The sequence below is a fragment of the Anomalospiza imberbis genome, chromosome 33 (assembly GCF_031753505.1).
Source record: "Anomalospiza imberbis isolate Cuckoo-Finch-1a 21T00152 chromosome 33, ASM3175350v1, whole genome shotgun sequence".
In the NCBI taxonomy this organism is placed as follows: domain Eukaryota; kingdom Metazoa; phylum Chordata; class Aves; order Passeriformes; family Viduidae; genus Anomalospiza; species Anomalospiza imberbis.
The window spans coordinates 355606-371578 of NC_089713.1; the positions used below are offsets into that span (position 1 = coordinate 355606).

Genomic DNA, 15973 nt, shown 5'->3' on the forward strand with positions numbered 1-15973 from the left:
AACGTCCCAGCAGTGTCTGATGAGTCCACGATCCACAAGTAATTTCCATATTAAAATTGATTTTAGACAAATGTGGTTCTGTGATAAATAATAAACACAATTAATTTCTTGTATCAGAATGCTTGTCCTGGAGTGGAGGCAAAAAAGCTCAGAACACTTCCTGATTTGCAAAGCTGTCAGTGGTGGATGGAGAAGGGAGGTCAGGCTGCTTTTGGTGCTGAGGAAATGCTGAAACCAGCCTGACTCATTTCATCTCCTCCTGGCCTGGCTGATCTCTTCTCTTTCCCCTTCCACCCATTGGCTTCTGTCTCCCACCAGGCACCTGGCGAAGAGCCTGGCTCTGTGTTCTCCATCCCCTCCTCGCTGGCACTGCCAGGCTGGGATGAGGAGCCCCTCAGCCTTCCCTGCTCTGGGCTGGACAAGTCCAGCACCCTCAGCCTCTGCTCACAGCCCAAGGGCTCCAGCCCCACCTTGGAGGCCCTTCCCTAACCCTACTCCAGCTGCCAGACATCTTTCCTGCCCTGGGGAACCCAACCCAGGCCACAGGGACCTGGCTAATCCACGTCCTTGATGTCCTGGTCACACAGCCCTGGCCCCTTTTCCCCATGTCAGGCTCTGGGGTGGATCCTGTGGAACATCCTTTGGTGGGGGCTGTGGCTCCAGGTGGACCGGGGGGATATGGGGGGACAGGGACCCCGCTGGGCATGAACAGCATTGGACTTGTTGGGAGAAACTGTGAGGGGGAGCTGGGGTGGAGTGACCAACCCAGTGACCTCACACAGCCCTCCTGGGATGTCACACAGCCCCTCTGTGATGTCACAGCCAACTCTGTGATGTCACAGAGGCAGTTTATCTCATAGCTGCTCGATGACCTCACATAACCCACTCTGTGATGTCATAGATCACTCTGTGACCTCATGTTACCAGATGATAAATTGTCTCCACCAGGTGAGCTGACACCTGGAGCTTGTTCTCCAAAACCCCAGGCCTATGGAAACCACACAATGCCCATTGTGTCGGAAGGGGAACTGGAAGTTCACCAGCCTCAGTGTCCTGCCAGCTCAGCCAGGCCCACTGGAACATTGGGGTCCACAACCACCAGGGACCACCAGAGAGACCCCCAGGACAGAAGAGAGCATGGGTAAAGGGATGGGGAAATATGTTAATGATTTTGGGGAAATGATTATCAGATGTATGTTTAGTCATGGACAATCAATGAACATGTGTGCAAAATACAGAATATGAACAGAAACTTTCCTGTACTCAGCATGCTCGGCTTTGGGAGGAGCTATCCCCCGTGCACCCGGCTGAATAAAGAATGCTGCTTCTTAATGCTGCATTTGGGTTAAGGAGTACCTGGTTCCCCCTTCTTGGGAAACCCTGGACTCCCCTTTCCTGGGCTCAAGGAACCCCTGGAACTCCCTTCTACCTCTCCACGTCCCTGCCCCCCATTTCTGTGACCCTGAGACCCCCCTGCACCCCCATTCCTGAGAACTGACACACCCTTTTACCCCTTTGCCTGGCACTCAGACCCCCCTGCACCCCCTGACCCGGCACAAACACAACCTGTTCCCGGCCCCCCGCCTCTCCCAGCCCCCAGCCCCACCCTTTTCCTTGACCTGGGACCCCTTGGCCCCCATTCCTGCCTTTCCCAGCCCCCAGTCCCTCCTTTCCTCACACTCAGGAGCCCTGGCACCCCCTTTCGTGGGCACAGGATTCCCTGGACAACCATCCCAGCTCTCCCAGTCCCTGCACCCCCTTTCCTTGACTCTGAGCCTCTGAACCTCCTTCCCAGCTCTGCCAGCCAGGACATTGGGATAGCCAGAGTTGGGATATTGGGATAGCCAGAGTTGGGATATTGGGATAGCCAGAGTCGGGATATTGGGATAGCCAGAGTTGGGATATTGGGACAGCCAGAGCTGGGATATTGGGACAGCCAGAGCTGGGATACTGGGACAGCCAGAGCTGGGATATTGGGACAGCCAGAGCTGGGATATTGGGATAGCGAGAGCCGGGATATTGGGATAGCCAGAGCTGGGATATGGGGATAGGCAGAGCTGGGATATGGGGATAGCCAGAGCTGGGATATTGGGATAGCCAGAGCTGGCTCAAAGACAGGAACCAGCCCGTGGCCAACAGTGACCTGGAGACGGGGCAGGTACAACCAGAGCAGGGGGAGTGGGGGGAGCCAGGGGCTGGGCTGGGATCTGTGGGAATGGAGGACTCTGAGGGGCTGGGATGGGATCTCTGGGGATGAGGGGGATCTCTGGGGCTGGGATGGGAATCCAGGGAGCTCCAAGGGGCTCTCTGTGTCTGGGACATGACTCCATGGGTCTGTTCTCTCCTCGTTCCCAGGTCTGCACAGGGTGCAGGTGGTTTCCAGCTGTGACCTCCTGTCCAACGGAGCGTCCATGGATCCCACCGGTATGGCTACGAGGGCTGGGATTTCATCTGCTTCCAGCTGGGATCTGGGAGATTTGCAGTGTCCGCCGGTGCCGCCTGGATCACCCAGAGGTGCTGGGAATCCAAAGGGATCATGGTGGAGCAGATGAACCATTACCTGGGACACACCTGTGTGGAAGGGCCCCCAAAATACATCAGATGTGGTCGAGAGGCTCTGGAGCACAAAGGTGGGTGTGGGAGGGGAAGGGCAGCACCAGGGGAGTGCCCTGTCCCTGCCCTGAGCCCAGCAGGAGCCTTTCCTTGGGTGTTGCGTGCCCTGCCTGGGGCAGGAGGGCACTGCCGGAGCAGCTTTGGTGGCCCCGGGCACCCGGCCGGGCTGCAGCCACTGCAGGGCTCCTGGGGAATGTTCCAGAGCAGAGCTGAAAGCAAACAACAGTTTCTGGAGGGGATTCTGCCCCTGGGCCTGCGCTGGGAGCCCACGGGCAACAGCCAAAAGTGCTGGAGCTCAGTGTCCCTCGGCCAGGCCGTGTTCCCTGGCTGTGCCCTGTCCCTTGGCTGTGCCCTGTCCCTGTCTCCTGTCCCTTTGCTGTCCCCTGTCCCTGTCCCCTGTCCCTCAGCTCTGTGGGGCCGGGGGTGGCAGCAGGACCTGGGGCAGCCCTGGGGGAGAACAACCCTGAGCCCCAGCTGGGCCAGTTCCCCCAGTTCCCCCAAGGACACTCCCAGCATGGGCCCTGTGGCTCCCAGTCACCACCAGTATGGTCCCAGTCACTTCCAGTTACACTCAGTGTGATCCCAGTATCATCCCAGTCACTCCCAGTATCATCCCAGTATGGTCCCAGCATGTTCCCAGGTGTGTTCCCATTCACCCCTATAATAGTTCCAGGCACTCCTAGTATGGTTCCAGTCCTTCCCAGTATGATCCCAGTATGAACCCAGTCACTCTCATTATGTTACCATTTGCCTCCAGTGTGGTCCCAGTCACTCCAAGTCACTCAGTATGATTCCAGTCACTCCCAGTATGATTCCAGTCACTCCCAGTATGATTCATGTCACTCCCAGATACTCTCAGTATTATTCCAGTAACTTCCTTTATGATTCCTCTGTGATCCCAGTCACTCTTGGTCTCTCCCAGTAAATCCCAGTTGCCCCCAGTGTGCTTCCACTCCTTCCATCCCGCCGCCACCGGAGCTCTGGCATGTCTGGACTTGTCTCCATGCTCCCAGCTGCAACATCCAGCCGGGCAAAAGTGTCTCCGGGGTGAAACACCACAGTGGCTGCTATTTGGTTCAGCAGCAGGGCCAGACAAGCCAAGGCACATCCTGTCCTCGATATCGGTAACACCAATATTTTGGCAACCTGACGTGGAGGCTGGCCTGACCCTGCCGCACCGATGGGACACTCCGGAGCTCTCAGAGCCTCACAAGACCACGGAGAGGCTTTAAGGCAGCTTGGCGTCCACTGGCAGATCTTTTAGGACATAGCTCTCCAGGAGAGACTTTGGGCTTTATCCACAGAATACTTGTGGATGTCCTGCACCTCTGGGAAGCGCACCTCCTTTTTGGTGAGCCAGACCTTCCCAGAGGAAGAACAGGGCAGCTCCTCCTGCCCCGAGGAGTCCTGTTCAGGTGAAGAGAAGACTCCGCCGGACCAGGACACCGATTTGGGTGAGTATCCCCGCTCCATAGCGGGGTGGGGAGCTCAGAAACCGTCCCTGACGAGGGACTTGTTCTTTTTCGCTCTTATTTCGAGCACGGCAAGGCTGCGCAGCCCCGCGGGGTCGGGAGCGATAGCCCCGGACGGCGCGGCTCTGCCGTTTTTAAAACCCGCGTGGCAGCGGCAGCACCGCTGGCTCAGGGGGAGCGGGGGGCTCTGCCCGCCCCCTCAGCGCAGTGCGGGGCGTTCGGATTCTCCCGCGGCACAGCGGGCGGCGGCGGCGGCTCCCGGGAGCGGCGGGAGGCCGCGGGCAGCGGGGGCAGAACCATGGCTCGGGCTTTCTCGCTGGGCGTGGGCGGCGCTGAGCCGCGGCTCCTCCGCATGGCGCGGGGGATCCCTGCTGCTGCCGGCGGCAGTTTTAAAAGCCGCACAGGCTGCTGCGCTGGGCAGGGCTAAAAGCTGCGTGTTTTCGCTTCTTAACCGCGGTGTTTGGAAATTGGTACCGAATTCTGGTTTGTTTTTTGTCGGTGTGAGGTTGGGCTGTGCCTTTTACATCTACAATGGGGGCTAAGCTAAGCACAGCACAGAAAGGCATGTATTATCAGATTATAGGAATGCTAGTTAGTGGAGATGTATAGTTTTCTAAGGGAAAATTAAAACAGTTTATAAGGTGGCTTTTTCTACACTTCCCACAAGTTTCTCCTGAACAAGTCCACAATACCCACTTTTGGGACACAATGGGTCACAAATTGATAACCTTGGGAAGGTCTGGGGACACGTCTTCAGCCGAATTTGTGTTTTGGAGTTTGCAAGTTCAATCAGCTTTACTCAAGCAAAGGGAAGTGAAGGAAAAGCCAAATAACAAGGAATGTACCTCTGCTCTTCCTATTTCTCCCCACCCCAGTTCTGAACCCTCTTCCCCAAAACTCGGTATTTGAAGGAGTGCAGACTCTGCTCACGCCCAGGGAAGCCGGCTCCCTGAACATCTTAAAATGCCCGAGTCCCTCTGTCCACAAAGTCCTGGCCAGACCGCGTGGAATTCTCCCCACCCTGTCTCCCCAGCCCAGAAACCCCGAGCACGTGTTGGTTTTTTGGAGAGCAGTGAGCACCCAAATGGCTCCCAGTCCCCAGAGAGCCAAGAAAATGGAGGATGCCACGTGGCACCGCACCCTACCTGATATCCTTCTTCCCATGATTCCCCTCAGCATCCCAAAAATCCTTTCTTTCCCCTCACGCCCCCCGATCCTCGTGACACCTTCCCTCCCCCCACCTTACCTGGCACTCCCTCAGCTCCGCCCCTCCCCCCCAGGGGGCGTCTGCCGACGTGACGTCACCAGGCATCCCCGCCCCCTGTTCCCACGGTGGCCCCGCCCCCTGTTCCCACGGTGGCCCCGCCCCCTGCCCGGGTTCCCACGGTGGGGGCTCGCCCACTGCTCGCCCCTGTAGCCACACCAGTGATCCCAATGCTTCCCGTTCAAGGGAAAAGCAGCAGGGAACTGCAGAGCCAACGCAGGGTCCCGATTTCTCACTCGCCCCTGTCACATATCAGCATGCAGGGCAAGGGGGAGGAGCCACAGCTGCTAATTGGAAAGCTTTTGCACAGCAAATAATAAGAGAGATTTGCAAAACACACCAACAGTATGGCCCACTGAGCCCGTGCTTCCGTGGCCTTTTAAAGGCCGAACCGGGTAGGACTGTACTAGTCCCACATGATTTAAAACAGCTTTTTTCGTGCCTCATGACCTCTACAGAATTCAAACTATGGGAAGTGGCATGGAAACAACTGCTGAAAGAGGCCCTCCCAGACTTGCATGCTGATCCAAACACAGCAAAGGATGCCAGTGGCGTGCCAATTACCATCGAGCATCTCTCCGGTGAGGGCCAGTGGTCTCTGGCCCCAGTCCAAGCTGCAGTAATCCCTGTGGTAGTCCTTGAGAGAGTCAGAGATGCAGCTGAAAAAGCCTTCTTTGCCCTTCAACCTGACGGCCCTCTCGAGCCATATAGTAAGATCACACAGCTACCATCAGAGCCTTTTTTGAAATTTGTGGAAAGGTTAACTAGAGCTATTGAAATCCAAGTTAGGAAAGAAAATGCAAGGGAAGAAGTTTTAGAGGAAATGGCATTTGCAAATGCAAATGAACAGTGTTGAGCTGTGATTTTACGCTTACCTTTAGAACCCCCCCCACACTAAAAGATGTGCTTCTAGTTTGTAACAGGAAAGTGCCTCTGTGGAGTGTGGCTCAGGACACCAGACCAAAGCTGCTGCCAAGGCCACCACAGAGAGTCGCCGTTGCCAGCCCAGTGCCCGTTCCATCAGCACAGTGGCACACTGGGCAGCAGCGAGGACCAGCAATGGTTGACCCCACAAAGCCACGCCTGCTTTGTAAGAACCTTGGGCACTGGGTTAACCAGTGTCCCCTGAAAATGCAATTGGAGGAATTTAAAAATAGCAGGGGTGGAGAACTACAAGTGCTCCCAGGGGGTCAACAACAACAAAAAAAACCTAAAAGGGGTTCTGTGGTTCTGTGCAAGCACGGGGCTCTGGCACCTCTGGGACCTCAGAGCCTGCTGTGACCTCAGCCTGCTGTGACCCCAGAGCCTGCTGTGACCTCATGGCCTTAGCTGCACCCCCAGAGTGTACCCCCATCTGTACCAATTGACTGCCCTGACTGTAAATGTTTGGCTTGATCCAAGATCATTCCTCAGCAATTCCTTTCTTTTGCCTGCTGACTTTGACTGTGACCCTGTCGCCCTGCTTTCTTAGGATTTTCTAAAGCCTTCTGAATTTACATTCTTGTAGAGAGCTTTCTCACGCAACTTTCTGTAAACAACCTATTGTTTTGCATTCTTTCATAGAGGCCGAGAAATTTGATAGACTGGTAGTTTGTCCAGTGTCGTTGGAGAGGTGGCACGTTCACCTTCCAATCCACTGGCACCTTTTGAGAACTATAAATGATTGGAGTCAGAAAAAATAAATTGGTCTCTTCATGGTGACCAAAGCTGTGGTGCGTCGTTTTTCCTTGTGTCCTCTGGTGACATCTGGTGGCCGCCGGCGCGTACTACAGCTTAGGTCGGGTCAGAGTGAGCTTACCCCCCCTCCTCTTTGGCGTTTTGCCTGCTGTGTTAGTTGTGAAAAATGCATATTTTATGATTGGCTTTTCGCAAATATTAAATTGAATACTATATGTATTATGTTATATTAATTAGAAGTGCTGTATTAACATTTTAATAGTATGGTATATGTAGTTTTGTAGTTAAAATAGAACCTATGTATGTGGGGGTTTTTTTACTAACTCAAGCAAGAGATGAGATAATGAAGAAACTCTTCACACAGAGATGACAATGATGGGGGCCCATAAAGAATTACTGCCTCCTTATAGGAAAAGACAAACATTCTTCCACCTTCTCTCTGTCTTTATGGAACCACTAGGATTAAGGGGAAGAAGTTGACAAAAACCAGAAAAGTTCTTAATTTGCAAGGAATTTATGCATCATGTATGAGATGTATGAATATGCAACAGGCTACTGCTTTTAAAGATTATTCCTTTGTTCACAAGGCATGCTTATCGGGCTTAAGTGCCCGAGAGCATCCGGACATCCGTAATTCTTTGCTTTTTATTGTCTTGTAATTGTCCTAACTCTAAATTTTCATTACTCTAATTTTATTACTATTTTTATAACCATTTTATTATTATTAAACTTTTAAAATTTTAAAAACCAAGTGATTGGCGTTTATAACAATCTACAATATGCTAAAAATTGTAAAACCTAAACTTCTCATCCATGTGACATACTAAACTACACTCTCCAATCTGTAAAATCCCTAAATGCCTGTTGCCCCCGGGGGATGCTATGTTGGTATTCTCCTTCCTCAGCCCCGGGGATGCTCCGCTGGTTGCCCTGGTCCTCCTGGTTCCATCGTCCTCGTTCCAGGGCGATGCCCCACCACTCTCGGTGCTCACTGTCCCATGGGATGCTCTGGCGGGGTCCTCCCCCCTCTCCCCCGGGGCATTCCTCGCCGCCGTCCGTTACCAGAGGTGGCTCCGGGGCGCTCCCGGGGCTCTGACGCCTCCAACACCCCCGCTCCCATCGCCGGGCCCGCACTGAGCCCTGTGTGCCAGCACACGCCTTTTATAGTCCGGGCAAGCCCCGCCCTCCCGCCGACAGCCAATGGGAGCGCAGTGATGTCATAGTGGTGAGGGGCTGAGTGCCAAGGCCGCTTGTGATGTCACAATGAAGGGGTGGGGCCAGAATGAGAGTGCGATCTGATTGGATGATGCAGAAGGCGTTCCTGCACTGATTGTTCCAGGCGCTGATTGGTTGGATTGACGCTGGGGGAGGGGCAAGGCAGGGAGTGGGCGTGGCTCACATGGGGGGAGTCCCAGCCCCATTCTGGGGATCCCAGGCCCATAGGGAGGGGTGTCTGGGGGTCCCTGTCCCATTTCTGGGGGTTGTAGGTTCATGGAGATGGGTCCGTGGTGGTTCCAGTCCCACGGGGATGGGTCTCTGGGGGCACCAGCACCATTTTGGGGGGTTTTAGGTTAATGGGGAGGCTTCTCTGGAGGTCCTAGCCCCATTTCTGGGGTGGCCAGTCCATAGGGAGGGGTCTTCTGGGGGTCCCTAGACTATGGGGAAGGGTCTGTGTGCTCCCAGTCCCACTTTTGAGGGGGAACTTTATGATTCGTGTGGGTGGCGAGCGACTCGTGGGGACAGCAAAGATCAGCCACAGAATTTAATAAGATTTTTTGCCAATTTTGCTTAGGAAAACACCTTACCTTTGGAGGATGCTCCGGTGGGGGTCCGTGCTCCTCCCGCCTGATCCCGGCACTGTCTTCGTCGTTGCCCCGGGGGGATGCTCTGCTGGTGTCCTCCCTCCTCACCCCCGGGCATTCCCCGTCGCTGGCCGCCGTCCATGGCCGGAGGTGGCTCCAGGGCGCTCCAAGTTGCTGAGGATGTCAGCAGCTCCCACTGAGGCCATCCCTGCCCAGAGACCGTGGGGGAATGGGCAGACAAGGAGAGCGTCCCTGGGGCTGGGGCAGCAGAACTCAGAGGCACCAGCGGCTCCAGCTGGGAAATGGAGTGTGGAATGTGGCTGTGAAAGCCCTGCCTGGGCTGTGCCAAGCAGCACACACAAGCCCTGACCCCCATCCCCCAAACAACTCTCTCAAGGAGACATTTAAAAGGAATTACAATTGTTTGTGTCCTCTGAGTTGGATGCACTGGAGAAATATCAACAAGAGATTCTCATGAGCTCAAAACAACAAAACAGCCTTTTTTGGGAAATTTAGAAACCCAGAGAAACTTTGGTAAAAGGTTTAGCATGACATTCAATCAACAAAAACACTTCCCAAAGCATTACCTTGGCCCATTCAACTTCACAGACTATTAGCTCATTCAATTTTAAGTTAATCAACATTTGCACGAGGACCAAAATAGAAGAAATAGACACAGAAAGAGAGAAAGACAAAAAATATACAGAGAAGCACACACAGAGCTACCAACTCCTGGATTCCAGCAGTGTTCAGATAGAAATTCCAAGAGGAGGTAGGGTCAAGATGTGTGCTTGCCTTGTGGTCAGCCATAAATACCCCTTGGTGTTCCTGGGCCCTTCCCCCAGGTGGGACTTGGGGTCATTTGGTCACTCAGGAGCTGGGCTGGGGGCTCCAGAGGTGGCTGTGGAGCATTGCCTGTGCTGTGCCAGGGACTGGCAGACACTGCTGGGCTGGGATAGAGGCTCTGGGGGGATTGGGGTTCCAGGGCAGGGCAGGGCAGGGGTTCCAGGGCAGGGCAAGGCTGGACCTGCCCCTTCCTCCCCACACATGAAATGTTTCCAGCCAAGAATCTCCTCCAGTCTGTCACAACAGGCAGTGTTGGAGGTGAAATCCCAATTGTAGCCATGGGTACCTGCAGGAGAAGGAGAGTTCTTTTCCATAGGAAGGAAAGCCGTAGTTCCCGGTTCATTTCTGGTTTGATTGCCTGGATTCTGTTTGGTTTTGTTGTTGCTTTGTTTCCTTGGTGTGCCTGAAGTGTCCAGTCAGGAGCAGAGTGATGCTTGCCAAGGAACTCTGTGGTGCTGTCGCTTAATATTAAATCTGGTTTTTGCTGATCCCTTGCTGGGGATTTTTTCAGCGCTCTCAAGCACTCGTTGGTAACAGGGTGAAGGAGCCCTGGCCCAGGCTCTGGCCCTGGGGGACACGGGGATGCTGCCGGGGGGTCCCTGTCCCCCTGTCCCACCCCCCACAGCCCCAGCCCCCGTCCCCGTGTCAGGCTCTGGGGTCGATCTCGTGGAACATCCTCTGGGGGAGGCTGCGGCGCCGGGGGCGGGGGGACCAGGGGGGACAGGGGACCCCGCTGTGCACGAGCAGTGTTGGACTTCTCTGGGGGAACTGGGAGGGGGGGCTGGGATGGAGTGACCTCCCCAGTGACCTCACATGGCCCCTGTGATGTCACACACGCCTGTGATGTCACACAGCCCCTGTGATGTCACACAGCCAACTCTGTAATGTCACACAGCCCACTCTGAGATGTAATAGGCCACCTGCGATTTCATACTGGTGCTCTGTGATGTCACAGCCTACTCTCTATTGCCTGTGATATCACAGACACCCTGTGATGTCATAGCTAGCTCTATGATGCCACAGCCACCTTTGTGATGTTATGCAGCCATGCTGTGATGTCACAGCCTGCTCTGTGATTTCTCAGTCAGCTCTGTGATGGTACAACCCAATCTGTATTGTCTCAGCCTTCTCTGTGACATCACACAGCTGCTCTGTGATGTCACAGAGCCCTTTTCTATGATGGCAGAGTCTTCTCTGTGGCCTCACAGCCCGTTCTGTGATGTCACACTGCCAGCCTGTAATGTCACAGCCGACTTTGTGACATCACAACCTCCTCTGTGATGTCACAGCCTGCTCTGTGATGTCACATAATAAACCAGTGATGTCACAGCCTACTATATGATGTCACAACCTGGTCTGTGATGTCACACAATCACAGAATTGCTGGGTTGGAAGAGACCTTTAAGATCATCAAGTCCAACCAATGCCCTAACACCACCTCAGCTAAACCATGGCACTGAGTGCCACATCCAGTCTTTTTTTAAACACATCCCATGATGGTGACTCCACCACCTCCCTGGACAGGCAATTATAGTACTTTATCACCCTTTCCATCAAAAACTTTATTCCTAATATCCAACAGAATTTCCCTTGGTGCAGCTTAAATCTGTGTCCTCTTGTTCTGTCAGTTGCTGTGAGGAGAAAGAGACCGACCCCCACCTGACTGCAACCACCTTTCAGGGAGTGTAGAGAGTGATAAGGTCACCTCTGAAACTTCTCCAGGATAAACAACCCCAGCTCCCTCAGTCATTCCTCACAGGACTTATGTTCCAGACCCCTCACCAGCCTTGTCCTTCTCTGGACATGCTCCAGCCCCTCCATGTCCTTCCCAAATTGGGGGGCCCAGAACAGGACACAGCACTCGAGGAACGCTGCCAGTACAGGGGAAGAATGCCAAGTACCCGAGTGCCAAGTACAGGGGAAGAATGACCTCCCTGTTCCTGCTGGCCACACCATTCCTGATCCAGGCCAAGAGCCATTGGCCTTCTTGGCCACCTGGGCACACTGCTGGCTCATGTCCCGCCTGCTGTCGACCAGTGCCCCCAGGTCCCTTTCTGCCTGGGCACTGTCCAGCCGTCCTCATCACGCCGTCCCCAGCCTAGAGCAGTGCAGGGGGTTATTGTGGCAAAAATGCAGGACTTGGTACATGGATTTATTAAATTTAAACTTATTGAAATCTTCCATCTATCCAGCTGTTCCAGGTATCCCTGCAAAGCCCTCCTGCCTCCCAACAGATGGACACACACTCCCAGCTTAGTGCCATCTGCAGATTCACTAATGAAGGACTCAATCCCCTCATCCATGTGGTCAATAAAAATATTGAACAGAGCTGGCCCAGCACAGAGCCCTGAGGGACAGCACTGGTGACTGTCCCCAGCTGGATGCAGCACCGCTCACCACCACTCTCTGGGCTGGCCATCCAGCCACTTCTGAACCCAGCACAGAGTGCTCCTGTCCCAGCCGTGGGCTGCAGCTTTTCCAGGAGTGTGGTCAGGGAGACAGTGTCACAGGCCTTGCTGGAGTCCAAATAGACAACATCCACAGCCTTTCCTGCATCCACCAGGAGGGTCATCTGGTCACAGAAGGAAACCAGGTTGGTCAAACATGACCTAGCCCTCCTAAACCCCTGCTGGCTGGGTCTGACACCCTGGCCATCCTGGAAGTGCTGTGTGATGGCACTCAGTGTGAACTGTTCCATGACCTTACCGGGTACTGAGCTCAGGCTGACTGGCCTGGAATTACCAGGATCCTCCTTCCCACCCTTGCTGTGAATGGGCATCACATTGGGCAGCTTCCAGTCATCTGGAACCTCACCAGTGAGCCAGGACTTCTGGTAAATGGTGGAGAGCGGCTTGGCAAGCTCATCTGCCAGCTCACTGTCACCCTGGGGTGGATCCCTTCTCATCCCAAAGATTTATGAACATCCAAGCAGCTCAGCAGTTCTCTGATGGCCTCCTCTTGGATAACAGTGGTCCACTCTGCTCCCTGACACCATCAACCAGCCCAGGAGGACAGTTGTCCTGAAGGCAAATCATTTTCTCACTAAAAACTGAGGCAAAAAATGGCGTTAAGCACCTCTGCCTTCTCCTGATCTGCAGTTATTAAATTCCCTTCCACATCTAATAAAGAAGGTTGGTCTTACCCTTCCTTTAACCATTGATGTATTTATAAAAATATTTTTATTATCCTTTACAGAAGCTGCCATTTTAAGTTCAAACTGAGCTTTGGCCTCCCTAATTTCTTTCCTACATGCTCTAGCAAGCCCCTTAAATACTACCTGAGAGACCTGACCCACCTTCCAAAGATGATACATCCTCTTTTTATTCCTAAGTTCCTTCAAAACCTCCTTGCCCATCCACACTGGATGTTTGCCTAGTCGACTCGTCTTTGGGCACACAGGGACAGTCTGTTCCTGTGCCCTCGAGATCTCTGTTTTGAAGCTTCCCACCTTTCCTGAACTCCTTTGTTTTCAAGGGCTGCTTCCCAAGGAACTCTCTGAATAAGTCTCCTAAGTAGGCCAAAGTCTGCCCTCCAGAAGTCCAATGTAAGAGTTTTACTGGTGTTCTTCCTCATTTCACCAAATATTGAGAACTCTATAATTTCATGATCACTGTGCCCCAAGTGACCTCCAACCACCACATCTCCCACCAGCCCATCTCTATTTACAAACAACAGATCCAACATAGTCCCTCCCCTGGTGGGCTCAACCACCAGCTGCAACTAAAAATTGTCCTCCACAAACTCTAAAAATTTCCTGGACGGCCTTTATTCAGCCCACCTCAGCTGGGCTGCTGATTTCACCCCTAACTCAGGCTTACCACCCATGAGCCTGCTTCCAGACAAACCAGCTGCTTCCCCTTCAGACCTAGTTTAAAGCCCTCTCAACAAGTTCTGCCAATTCATGAGCTAAAATTCTTCTGCCCTTCACAGAAAGATGGAGCCCGTCTGGTCCAAGCAGGTCAGGTGCCATAAAAGCTGCCCCATGATTAAAGAATCCAAAATTTTGTCGATGACACCAACCCTTGAGCCACTTGTTGATAATGTGAGCTCTCCTATTGCTTTCAGCGTTTTTCTCAGACTCCAAAGGGACTGAGGAAAAGACTGTCTGTGCCCCTGTCCTATTAACCACCTGAGCCAATGCCCTAAAGTCCCTTTTAATTGCCCTGACACTCCTGTTTTCAATCTCATCACTGCCAGCCTGGGGTATCAGCAGTGGGCAATAATCAGAGGGCTGAATCAGCCCAGGCAGTGTGTCAGTGATATCCCGTACCCGGGCCCCAGGGAGGCAGCAGACCTCTCTGTGGGGTGGGTCTGGTCGACATATGGGGCCCTCTGTTCCCCTCAGAAGGGACTCACCCACCACGATTACCCTTCTTTCCTTTTTGATGTTAGAGGTGCTGATCTGTCTCACAGATGAATCATAATTGGGAGACTCACTGGGCAGATAATTTTCTTCTAAACCATCTGGCTGACTCTCCAGATCCAGGGGATCATACCTAATCTGAAATGGCACCTGGCTTGGGAGAGGGGGTTGGGAGGGATTTTTATTATTACTTCCTCGAGTAGGTACCCACTCCCACTCCCCTTCATCAGCCAGGTGTCCTTCTATAGCCTGACAGTGGGAGGTGTGGGAGACAGCGGGAACCAAGGAGAGCATTGCTGCCCTGCCAGACCTCATGGAACCAAGGATCCATTGTGACAGTGCAGGGCCCTGGGGCACCACGGTGCCATTGTGACACTGCAGGGCCCAAGGATCCAAGGGACTTTGTGACACCAGAGGGACATTGTGACACTGGGAGGCCTCATGGAATCATGGAGACCATTGGGACACTCTGGGGCCTCATGGAACTGTGGTGACACCAAGTTGTCTGGGGGTGTTGATCTGCTGGAAGGCAGGAGGGCTCTGCAGAGGGACCTGGACAGGCTGGATCCAGGAACCAAATCCAACAAGGTGAGGTTTAACAAGTCCAAGTGCCAGGTCCTGCACTTTGGCCACAACAACCCCTGCAGCGCTACAGGCTGGGGACAGAGTGGCTGGACAGCAGCCAGGCAGAAAGGGACCTGCAGGGACTGATGGACAGCAGGCTGGACATGAGCCAGCAGTGTGCCCAGGTGGCCAAGAAGGCCAATGGCTCCGGGCCTGGATCAGGAATGGTGTGGCCAGCAGGACCAGGGCAGTGATTCTTCCCCTGTGCTGGGCACTGGTTGGGCAGCACCTCGAGTGCTGTGTCCTGTTCTGGGTACCCCAATTTAGGAAGGACCTGGAGGGGCTGGAGCATGTCCAGAGAAGGGCAACAAGGCTGGTGAGGGGTCTGGAGCACAAGTCCTGTGAGGAGCGGCTGAGGGAGCTGGGGTTGTTTATCCTGGAGAAGAGGAGGCTCAGGGGAGACAAGGCGGTTTCAGGGCAATGGCTGGACTTGATGATCTCCAAGGTCTTTTCCAGCCTTGCTGATTCTGTGATTCTCTGAAACCACCCTTGGACCAGTTGCAGGAGGAGCCCTGGGCCTCCTCTTCAGAAGCTCCAGCAGCCCAGGTCCCTCAGCTTCTCCTCACAGCCCCAAAGCCCATCCTGTCAGTCCTGCAGAGCCTCTCCAGCCCCTCCTCACTGCCCAGAACAGGGAGCCCCACAGCCAGACACAGCAGCCCAGATGTGCCCCCCTGGCCTGGGCTGCCTCTGGCAAGGGAGCAGCACGAGGCACTGCAGGAACCTGCAGACAATTCCTGCAGCACTTGTGGGATGATCCTGCTCCCCAGGGGCCTTTCCCATGGTGCCAAGTCAGGAACTGGAATGCGGAGTGGGGCCAGAGAGGAAAGGGCAAACAGGGATGGGCTGGGTGCAGGGGAGGGAACAGGGGTGGGCAATGGGAAAAAATTTGTAGGACGAAGAGTAAAGAAAGCAAAGGTGAAGCCAAGGAAATGCTCCGGGCAGTTTGGGGGTGGCTGCCAGGCAGCCCTGGCTCTGAGCAACAGCATCTGCAGTGGGACAGGAAACTCCCAGCTAATGGGAACAAACTTTCTGGCTGACTGCAGAGGCCAGGACAAAGCTGAGTGGTTTCCCTGGCGTCCCCCAGCCCTTCCTGGACCCAGGGGCTGATGGCATTTGTGCTCCCTCAGGTTCATGTCCCCACAGCAGCAGCATGGGGGTGCTCCCGCCTGCTGTGTGCAATTCAAACAGGGGCTCCTGAGCCAGTGCTGCCGTGGCTGTGCCTGCAAGGATGGGGCACCTGCGTGAGCTGGGGGAGAGGCCAGGGCTGCAGAGGGGGGATGTTGTTGGCAGCTCCATGAGGACGCTCTGGGAC

The 15973-nt window shown here is 54.2% G+C and overlaps 2 protein-coding genes across 4 annotated transcripts in view; one reads left to right on the forward strand and one right to left on the reverse strand.

Moving 5' to 3' along the window:
- The window catches only part of LOC137463965 (zinc finger protein 208-like), a 1270300-nt gene that overhangs the window by 263365 nt on the left and 990962 nt on the right, over positions 1 to 15973 (reverse strand). Inside the window, exon 6 of the mRNA XM_068175306.1 lies at positions 5488 to 5496. Within this exon, the coding sequence (XP_068031407.1) occupies positions 5488 to 5496 (9 nt within the window). The remainder of the gene's footprint in view (positions 1 to 5487; positions 5497 to 15973) is intronic.
- The window catches only part of LOC137463966 (zinc finger protein 271-like), a 1077684-nt gene that overhangs the window by 62307 nt on the left and 999404 nt on the right, over positions 1 to 15973 (forward strand). The window contains exon 2 of one of the 3 annotated variants that reach the window (XM_068175307.1): positions 2150 to 2158. The exons of the other annotated variants lie outside the window; for them this stretch is intronic. Within the exon in view, the coding sequence (XP_068031408.1) occupies positions 2150 to 2158 (9 nt within the window). The remainder of the gene's footprint in view (positions 1 to 2149; positions 2159 to 15973) is intronic. 3 annotated transcript variants of the gene reach the window in all.